Below are 11195 nucleotides of genomic sequence, written 5' to 3'. Positions count from 1 at the left end.
TAATGCTTACACTAATCAATCTTTACTCTTAGTGTAACATTTCAGTTGGCTTGCATTTGCCGGCTCCTGGCAGCTGCTAATGTGTGCGGGATTGCATCGCATTCCACTATCACAAAATACTAGTACTAAGGTGTGAAATCACGCGCATAGTGTGTGCATGTTGCATAGTTTTGTGTGCGTAGTGTACATGTATGTGTGTTCGCTGAAAGCTTTGGCGAAAGAAATTCGGTTGGATAAACTTGTATCTACACCAAAGTTGATGACAAGTTTGGAGAAAGTGTAAGGTTACGACAGCCCGTGAATGTGCCAACTATTACTGGGATTGAAGGTTGCTGGAAATGCTATCGTGATCATGAGGGTAAGGTGTGATTAACACGTAAAGCTAAGGCCAATGTAAGAGGTAGAAACTAGGAGTAGAATGACCTAGCATTGATGATATCAGACTTAGACGTTACAGTTAAACTAACATTTATAGACGTAGACCTACACTAGGCCTACTACTACTAGACCATACCGTTTGCTGTTCCAGTTTGTGTGCCTGTTAAGAGACGCAAGACATTGTAAAATTCGTAAGTTTCAAGTCGCTTTGATTTGGTCTAAATCAATTTAAAAATATTAAAATCATTTCTTGTACTGTAGTGCTGTGATAGCTGCTAGTATACTGATAGTTTGATTATCATAAATAGTATTTTGATTAGCAGTACGGCATAGGCCTAATACCGGTTAGGTTAATCCTTCTTCCATAAGGTTTACTTTGTAAACAGCTTCTTCTTCTTCTTCTCCTTCTTCTTCTTCTTCTTTTTCTTCTCCTTTCTCTCCCCTTCTTCTTGGAAAGTACAGTCCACCATCAGGTGAACATGTAAAATAAGCCTATTGGTGTTCTATTGCCAGGTGTGGTGGATGTAACTAGTGACTTTAAAAACAGTTTTACATCGTATACGTACTTTGTGCAGCTAAAAACAATGCTCTTCTATCAATGAAACAGGATGTTGTACATCTGCTTGAAGAGGTTTGCAGAGGTGGTGGTGACTAGTTACTCAGACAGAGTGTTTCCATAACCTGATAGCATCTGGGAAGAAGGATCTTTGGTAGACAAGAGTCCGTACAAAATTTATCTGTCCACGGAGTGATGTTGGTACTCGGCATTAGGAATGTTTGAAGGATGCCCATCATACTATGGTTGATTACACGGTGTATCGTCAGCATCTTGCTCTGTGTCCTGCGTTCCTGTAGAAGTTGCCATTTGAGTTTGCTATAGCAGATAAGACTGTAAGAGATTATGAATTTGATTTGTTATTATGGTGTATTTATTCTCATTCCATGAGTTAGAGATGTTGGAATATTGAAAGTTAACATTATCGGGTTCTGGCAAGTGTTGAACAGACTTCTCTAACTAGTAGTTTGTGTAAGAGGCGTCGTTTCGTTGTCTCAGAAATGTTTGTAATTGGTTTGGTTTGTGATGTCGTTATTGTGCTGATCTGGTGAGATGTCACTACTAAACATCGACCTAAGACCCACGGGTTACTCACAACACCAACCCTCAGATTTGTGTCCGTGAATATGAAGATATTCACAAACGAATGAATACGATAAGCCTGCAAAAACAGACAAGCACAACATCGTATATGTGTGTATTTGAAGGGATTTGTTTCTTGGTTTCTAATGTTATGTGCATTTGCAGTTAAGTTTTTTATTACGAATATTTATTAACTGCGCCATCCCATAGGAAAGAAATCAGCCTGCCGCATACTGCTGCGGATGCCTTGCCGCAGATCTGCCGCAGACAGGCATCATTTTCACATGCAAATTACTCGTAGCTGCTGCCGCAGACTCTTCCAGGCCACTGAGGGAGACTGGAGAGTCTGCGGCAGATCTATGCGGCAGACTGTTAATGATGAATATTCATATAAGTACGATTTCAGGAAGAGCTTGTGGTAGATCTGCGGCAAGATTTCTACAGGTATGCAGTATTAAGTATTAAAGCGGCATTAGGCTGGGGCAAGTCAGCGGCAAGTCTGCAGCAGACGCCTATTAAATATGTATATAGATCTAGTAAATGACCTAACCTACATCGGCAAGTATGCACGAATTAGCTAGGGCTGCTGCAAGTATTTAAGCGGCAGGTATGCAGCAGTCTAATGCTTAGACTCAGCTATAGTTCTACATACAATTGCAATGCATCACATGATTTGTATACCCACAAAAAATTGTTATGTTTTATGGCACGGTTACTAAAATATATGTGGCAGATCTGCGGCAGATCTGCAGCAGGCTGATTCATAAGTACAATTTCAGGAAGAGGTTATGGCAGATCTGCGGCAAGATTTCTACACATGCAGGTATGCAGTATGCGAGAAGTCTGCCGCAAGTTCCTCTCTGTGGCAGCCTTCCCGCAGATCTGCCACAGACTGTCAGTGTTCCTGCCGCATACTAACAGTTAGTATGCGGCAGGTCTGCAGCAAAGCTTGGTTCTGCCGCATACCCCCGCTGCAGACTAAAAAGTATGCTGCAGACCTGCGGCAAGTCTGCCGGAGATCTGCGGCAGACTTTTCTTTTTCTTATGGGATGTGTTGATTAATCTGCCTAACGTACAATATAATATTAGCTTGCAATTCATGTGATTTTGATAAATGTCATTTATCTATCTATTTATCTTTTTATCTCATGTTTATTACAGTGAGGCTGGTTGGTGGATCAACCCAAAATGAAGGCCGAGTTGAGATATCGTGTAACGGGCAGTGGGGCACGGTGTGTGACGGTGGCTGGGATATGAGAGACGCGCACGTGGTGTGCAGAGAACTCGGCTACTCATCGGCCTCAGCTAGTTATAGGTCATCGCACTTTGGGCAGGGATCTGGACCAATCTGGGTTCACTGGGCTTACTGTGATGGAACGGAAAACTCTCTGGTTCATTGCCTTCGTAATCCATGGGGGTGTCATGTGATTGACTGTAGTCACAGATCAGACGCCGGAGTGAGGTGTGAAGGAGACCGTAAGTTTGATTCATTTATTCACGCATTTCATAATGTACTGAGTAACTCAGGCCAAGTTACAGAAATAGAAATAATAATAAAATAAAAATCTAAGATGAAATGATTAAAGAAAAGGGTTTAAAATTGAATTAAAGTAGTTTGTTGTTCGAGTTTTGTTTCTTTCTTTATCTCTCTCCCTCTCTCTCTCTCTCTCTCCCTCTCTCTCTCTCTCTTTGCCACTAGCACTTCACACAGTGTTGTACGTCAAAATCAATGCACAATCTAGCGGGAAGGCACAGTGCGTGTGTAGGGTTGATAGTTTTGCATCGCCAAGCAAATTTCAAATATGCACAAACTCTCCCTAAATATTTTACAACCAAAAGTCCCTACACCTGAGTCTACAAAGTCTGGTAAAAGTTGAATATTTGCTATTAAGTTGAACACTTTTAGACTCATTTAGAAATGGCTGTACTCTGCTCCCGTGTACGTGTACACTACCATACCGCGGCCAACTGTTTGAGTGCAGCGCAAAGTTTAAATTCAAACCATCGAGTGATTTCGAAATGGGTAAAAGGGTCTTAACCGGTTTTTAAATATTCAACTTCTTTTTGTGTTTGTGTGTGTGTGTGTGTGTGCGTGTGTGTGTTTATCTTTATGGGTTTTTTTCAGTGTTTTAACAAAAATAAACAAGGCAGTCCAGTGTAAACAGCTATGTACACGCGTGTGGCCGGCTGACCGGCTGGATACAACCAGCTAGCTACACGATCGACCAGCGAGCCGGCGCGGCGCCCCATCGGAGCGCGGCGGCCAGCGCTATGTTCCCAATGGGTACCGGTATGTAACATAACAAGCGAGCGCTACTGAACGTAGGTCCTATGTACGTGGATTCTTTCTGAGTGGCCCGGTGACCAGGGGCCACCAAAAATGAAAGTCGAGCCACGAAATTTCGAAAAAGGGCAAATTTGATGGCCCATTTTTTGTTCTTTTTGTTGAAAAGTGTCATTTATTTATCTTTAGATGTTGCAACTCATGTACCTGTCAATGAATATCAATACTTAGTCTTCACCATTCAGCAGTTAAATTTTAGGATGGATGACAAGGACTGAAAGAGTGCCAGAGATCGAGTGTTGCGAGTTTGTTGAGGTTTATTTACACTACCGCTATGAAGTACATTTATGAGTAGATATGTCCAGCTCCTAATTCTTTCTATGATAGAACTTGGATATTTGACTCATTATAAAACAAAGATTTCTAATGCTTTTATTGTTTTTTTTTTCGGAGCAACAAATTTTTCTCTCGGGCCACCAAAAATTAGAAAATAAAAAAAAAATGTAGATTTTGATGGCCCCGTCGGGCCACCAAAAAAAAAAAGAAAAAAAAAAGAAGAAGTTAGTGTTGAGCCCTGTTTTACCTGTGTAATGAGAAATAAAGAAAGTTATTTAACACGAAGCTAGGTGTCTAATCTTAATTTTTTTTTAATGTTTTAACTGTCATGATAAAGTACTTGGGGTATGGAGTTACCGGTAAGGGTTTCATAACAGTTTTCCTCCCTGAATTAATTCAAATTTATTATGCATTGTAGCACACCAAATTCTCCCTAATTCAGAAATTTGCATATTTCCTCTCAGAATAATTCGGAATCTTTTTTTTGGGGGGGGGGGGGGGATAGGGATCAGCTTGTTTTCCTAATTTCTTTCTTAACTAAAAAAAAAAAAAAAAATAGAAAGGTTTTCACAATACCACTTGAGAAAAAAATCCAGACCTTAGGAAGACAAATCTTATTAGGAAGGTTTTCAGAATATCATCCGCCTGGAAGGCCTACATGACATTTGGTGTGTGACCATACCGTCCTCCCGAAAGAGGCAGACCACTCTGTCCCTTGGATAGGACATAAAATGGAGGTCCCTTGTGTGAGAGAGTCACAACTCATCCACGTAAAAGATCCCACTTCATTCATTCATCGCAAAGAGCAGGGTGCGTAGCCCAGAGAAGTGGTCCCGGCTTCCATCCAACTGGACCCAATGGGAGACCAGGAGCCCATTGCATAACAGTTACAATTTATGCTAACTTTACCATCCAATGGTAACTACCATGGCAACAATAGTCAATAGCCAATCAAAATCAAGAATTCCATGGAAGTTGCCATTGGATGGCAAAGTTACCATAAACTGTTACGCAACGGGCCCCAGCTATTGCAGCTGAATATGGGCTATCCAGCCATCTCCTCAGATGGAAATGAAACAAACAAACAAACAAACAAAACAAAAATAATTTGAAACCAAGTCAGCCTGGCTCATACGAGTGTGTGAAGACAACTCGTCCATGCAAGGTAGGGCCTACAGTGGCTGGGAGTGTTGTTCACCAAGTCGAACTTGATTTGGAATTAACCAAATTAAAGTATGCCACTGGTTTCCCTGTTCAATTTCTTGAGCCCAATCACCACCTGCTTGCGTTTATCGTTATTTTTCTTTTGTTACAGAATTATTTAGTTGTTACTTATTTCATCTTGTATTTTAATGGCTACATGAAAAACGTCTCCAAAATTTTCATCTTGCATTAAAAAGTTGAGCAACATTGATCACAGCACACACAGCATACCATAGATTTTAGTCAATCTTGACTTTTAAGTTCACCTTAAATTCTTTGTGAAACACCCCAAGGTTTGTAGATCCTTCTTGCCCAGAGCCAGTAGAGGCAGGTTGCAAACAGGGATCAGCAGCACAGATTTTAGACGTTTTCATCAGTGTTGTAGAAAAAAAAATGCGAATGGTTTTGACGTAATGAAATGCCCCCGTTAACAAAAAATCTTTCTTTTAATACTTTAGGCCTTAAATTCATTTAGCCGAAATGACAAACATATGGAAATATTAGAATACACTTAGAATGTTTTTAGAATGCAATGTGAATGCTCCGTGATGTGTGTCAAGAATGCCGGCGAAATGGTCTCCGATAACGCATAAGATGGTGATTTTCACCTGCCAGTCTAGTGTCAACCCGATCATCCTTGGACCATGTTGCTTTGCTACAGATTACTGTCCTCCAGCAAGACCTTTTTGAAAGAGAGTCTCTAGGCCAGGTACCCGCTGGGCAATTACCCCAGACCCTTCCCGTGACCCTAATCCTGCTCCTAATTCTGAACCTTATCCTAACCCTAACCCAAACTCTAACTCCAAACCTAACCCTAACTGTAATCTTTACTCTAACCAGTTACCTTTTCGCTAACCAATGTTGTATTTAATTGGGGGTAATTGTATGAACATTGGAACATTTGAGATATTTCGGCAGAATTTGAGGTGCAACACCGTTCCCATTCTCCCTCAAATGAGGTCAGAATTTTTCAAATGCTGTTTGAATGCCGTAGGAATATTTAGAATGCCGTAAAAATAGTTACAATGTAATCAGAGTCCGATCAAAATACCCTTCGAATGCAGATCGATATTTCTCCACTTCGAATGCTCCTCGAATGTTATTAAGCATGGGCAAAACGTTCGGGCTGGCCACAAGAAAGGACCTAAATGATTGGATTGCACTCAGAATGTCGTCCGAATTTCGAATATGCAGGAATGCAGTTAGAATTTTCATTCCAATGGCGTTCCAGCTCATTCCGCCTCTAGTATGACGGAGGTATTGATTATGATCATTCCATAAGAGACATCTTCGTTCATCATTGAAGCAAGGAAGAACTTTATGTGAACTTTAGGGTCCTATGTGATGATCGATCGCGCCATAGCAATCGCATATGTCTACAATGGTTTACTTATAATGTGGTACAAGATAAATGTTTTGATGATATTCAAACTAATTCCAATTCATTGGCTTCTATATGCTGTTGTTTCTCATGTAGGAAGCGATAATTCTGTCAGCGAGTCTGTTACTTCGGGTTTTGACTACCGTATCAATCGTTTTACATATTACAACGTTAGTAGCGAGCTGACGTTCACTCCGACCGCAGCTGACAATGGGGGCGTACTTCAGTGTCATCTGATCGGCAGTGAACGGTCTCAAACCTTGGTAGTTCAGCGTGAGTACAGTTTCGTTTAATATCTGATCTATCTGCACCTGCGTGCAGTCAAAAATTAACGCCTTCACCTTTAACATAGAAAGTTCTCTCAAAATATTGTTAAAGGCTGTGCTGGTTGCCAGGCATACGATTATTACGACACGACATATTTTTTTCAGACAAGATAATTAAAGGGATGGTTTAGTTTTGGTTGAGACCTAATTTCAAGTTTCTAAAATTTTTTGGTGAGATAATGAGAAACCTTTTAAAATTTAATATGAAAGAGCATGTAATTCTATGAGAAATTCGACGTTCATTTGATGAAAATTCGTTTTGAAATGGCTGAGGTTCTATATCAGAAAAAAAAGGGCGACTCTAATAAAGTGTGGGACCCACACGTTGTTACCATCGCTTTGTTTTACTTTGTTTTTGGATGTTTCAGTCATTCCAAACCCGATTTTAATCAAATAAACTTTGAATTCCTCTTAAAATGGAATGCTCTGTACTATTATCATAGGTGTTTTCTTGGTATCTCGCAGAAAGTTAAAAGCCCAATTCTCATCTCCACCAATACTGTACTATCCCTTTAATAATGCTTATGATGCAATTAATAAGGATCCTTGATTCACATGGCAAGGTATTCAAAAAAAAAAGAAGAAGAAGAAAAGGCACACGTGGTTATTTTCATAAAGTAGAAAATAAAGCAGTTTTGATGTGAGAGTCGAGCTCGCAGCAAATTAGTGCAAGACACTCGAAGCGCCAAGATAATGGTTGTTCGTGAGCTGATATGGAAGCTTTGTTGATTTGGAATGGTACATACATACTTAATATACATCTCTTTTTGTTCATTTCCATGATGAGCAAGATTTTACTTAATGCTTTTGAAGTTATATCAACACTTGCCAATGAAAATAAAAAGATGATAGCACGATTAACTTTGAAAAACAATTAATATTGATTCCTACTTTTTGATCATACATAATGTACTGTATTCTATTAACATTTTTGAAAAAATGTATAATTATTATCAGCAGAATGTGTTCTATCATCCGTCTACCTTTAACTCTCGTCTTCTCGACAGACCCTCCAGCAGACAATATCATCTTGATCAAGATCGCTGACAACGAGAACGGACAAGAAACTAATGGCCTCAGGATCACGTGTCACGTCGACCCACGTGACCAACCATATCCACCAGTGGGAATATACAAGATTGCATTGAATGGCGTCATTGAGTCAGCTTTGAGCTCCCCTTCATTGATCCTTGAGTCCACTCCCAGTGAATGCGTTGAAATCTCCTGCACCGGTATCAACGACATTGGGAGGACGAACTCTACAAAGACTTACTGTCCAAGAAGCGACGGTAAGATGATAAAACTTTTCATATCATTGCTATACCAAAGCGCTTTTGATCAGTATAAGGCAAATCAATTTCAGTTCATATACTTATTTGTTTTTCTTTTTTATTTCTAGTTGCAAATATGTTCACGTGAACAAACACGATACTGCCGTAGTAGAGTAGGATTTGTTTGTTTGTTTTTGTTTTTGTTTAACAAAATAGTAAAGTTTTAGTGTTAACATTCATTTTTAAATGAGTTTTAAAGCGTTAATTAGGTGTTTTGTCTTGTTTTGTTTTTTGATAGACAACGCAAATTTTACAATCTTATTTGTCGAGATTGCGCAATGTCATCCAAACTCAACAGTGTCTGGTTAAAAATCTTTATGTGATTACCGAGGATTGGATGGGGATGTTTCTCATAAGGAATACTATCGTTGATTTCTTGACAAAAGCAAACAAACAAAACAACAATATAATTAGCAACATTACATATTATTACAGAGTTAGGTTTTTATTTTGAACCAAATATAGACCTACCCGCTTCAATTCACTATTATATTCAAGCTTTGTCTACTCGGTCTACTCGAACACTTACGACTGATTATAGATGTTGTAGTCTGGAGGGTATTCTCTTGAGAATTAGTTTATTCATCAATAAATCAAATCGTATGGTGGTACCAAACGATGCGGCAACGCTTTAGGAATAACTGCCTAAAGAGAAAAGTGTGTGCAAGAACAATGACTAAGAGAACAATATGATTTATGGGGGCTCTTTAATTATCAATGGCGGACATCCACTTCTTTGTGTGTTGGTTAATTCAAAATGAATGCAAATCTATTAAAAATTTAATTAGTAGTCGGTTTGGAGTTAAGGACTCTCATCTTCACGTTGCAAGATTAGTAAACTTATTCCCCCTCCCCAGAAAAAAAAACAAACAAACAAACAAAAAAACAATCAATCTCTTCTTTGCCTCTCACTGAATCTAATAAGGAAAAGTCCAAGATATTGAATGTGTTGATAACGAATATTCAAGAAGTCATCCTACTCAGATCTTAAAGCCAGTAACAAACTATAATGATGATTATGAAGGACCAACGCTTTTGCATTTTCATTTACCATTCTTCTGAAGTTGTTTACTTGTTAAATTCTGATCCTTCGAATTTTGAGTAGGGGGTCTTAATATTGTTTATCAACGATATTCAGGATTTGAGAAGAATGGAAGGTACCTGACACAGTCTCCCAACCCCCACCCCACCCCTCCCCTCCAAAAAAAAAAATGATTGTTTTTTTATGTTGTTGTTGTTGATTTTTTTCAATCTTAGGTCACGCGCCTCCAGCGAGTGACATCCTCTCCATCGAGACCCAGGAGATCAATGGAGAAGGAAGCCAGGTCATTCTCGTTATCACGTGTCACATTAGTCCCGAGAACCAGCCCTCCCCACACCTTCACACATACACCATCGGAGTCGACAACACAACTCTCTCCTCGTCCAGCAGTACCTCGGCTCTCTTCAGACCACGCCCACACAACAGGTGCATCAATGTCACGTGCTCGGGGACGAACGGGATTGGTTGGACCTACACCAGTCTAGAGTACTGCTCGACTTTCGGCTCGGAGAAAGGTTGATATACTTTTGATATATTGATTTTATTTACCACAAGGCTGTGATGTAGAAAGCGAAAGAACAAAAAAAGAAAGAAAAACAAACAGGTAAACAATCAAGCAAAAAAAAAAAAAAAACAAAGAAAAAAAAACAAAACGTAAGATTTTAATGTGAGATTCCAAGTAACGGCTCGGTGAAAGGTTAATGTTCTTCTGATACGATTTTATTTACAAAAGGAATATGATGTAGAAAGCAAAACTGAAAAAAAAATCACGAACAAGCAAAATAACAAACAATCAAATAAACCAAACAAAGAAACAAAAAATAAACCCGCAGAACTGGAAGGTTACACGTATAGAGGTTGGCGGAGACAATTTTCTCCAGCGTTTTGATGCAAATCAATTTTAGTTCATATACTTATTTTTTTTTCTTTTTTTTTTTTCTAGTTGCAAATTTGTTCACGTGAACAAACACAATATTGCCGTAGTAGAGTAGGATTTGTTTGTTTGTTTGTTTGTTTTTCTTTTTGTTTAAGAAAATAGTAAAGTTTTAATGTTAACATTCATTTTTAAATGAATTTTAAAGTGTTGATTAGGTGTTTTGTCTTGTTTTGTTTTTTGATAGACAACGCAAAATTTTACAATCTTATTTGTCGAGATTGCGCAATGTCATCCAAACTCAACAGTGTCTGGTTCGAAATCTTCCTGTGATTACCATGGATTGAAGGGGGATGTTTCTCATAAGGAATACTATCGTTGATTTCTTGACAAAAGCAAACAAACAAAACAGCAATAAAATAAGGAACATTACATATTATTACAGAGTTAGGTTTTTATTTTGAACCAAATATAGATCTACCCGCTTGAATTCACTATTATATTTAAGCCTTGTCTACTCGTTCTACTCGAACACTTACGACTGATCCTAGATGTTTTCGTCTGGAGTGTATTCTCTTCAGATGAGATAATCTTATGTTAGACCATTTTCCTATTAGTTTATTTATCAATAAATCAAATCGTATGGTGGTACCAAACGATGCAGCAACGCTTTAGGAATAACTGCCTAAAGAGAAAAGTGTGTGCAAGAACAATGACTAAGAAAACAATATGATTTATGGGGGCTCTTTAATTATCAATGACGGACATCCACTTCTTTGTGTGTTGGTTAATTCAAAATGAATGCAAATCTATTAAAAATTTAATTAGTAGTCGGTTTGGAGTTAAGGACTCTCATCTTCACGTTGCAAGATTAGTAAACTTATTCCCCCTCCCCAGAAAAA

At 38.7% G+C, this 11195-nt stretch overlaps 1 protein-coding gene across 1 annotated transcript; it reads left to right on the top strand.

Moving 5' to 3' along the window:
- The first annotated feature begins 2431 nt into the window (after positions 1-2431).
- LOC139714791 (uncharacterized) lies at positions 2432-10626 on the top strand. Its single transcript, XM_071626445.1, has 4 exons — positions 2432-2992; positions 6817-6993; positions 8054-8335; positions 10541-10626. The coding sequence occupies exons 1-4, from the start codon at positions 2665-2667 to the stop codon at positions 10624-10626; spliced, it is 873 nt and encodes a 290-aa protein (XP_071482546.1). The 5' UTR covers positions 2432-2664.
- Positions 10627-11195: the final 569 nt, after the last annotated feature.

The sequence above is a fragment of the Diadema antillarum genome, unplaced genomic scaffold (assembly GCF_040938485.1).
Source record: "Diadema antillarum isolate AM-2024a unplaced genomic scaffold, OU_Dant_1.0 seq00002433_RagTag, whole genome shotgun sequence".
Classification (NCBI taxonomy): Eukaryota; Metazoa; Echinodermata; class Echinoidea; order Diadematoida; family Diadematidae; genus Diadema; species Diadema antillarum.
This window is presented reverse-complemented; position numbering and strand designations above follow the sequence as displayed.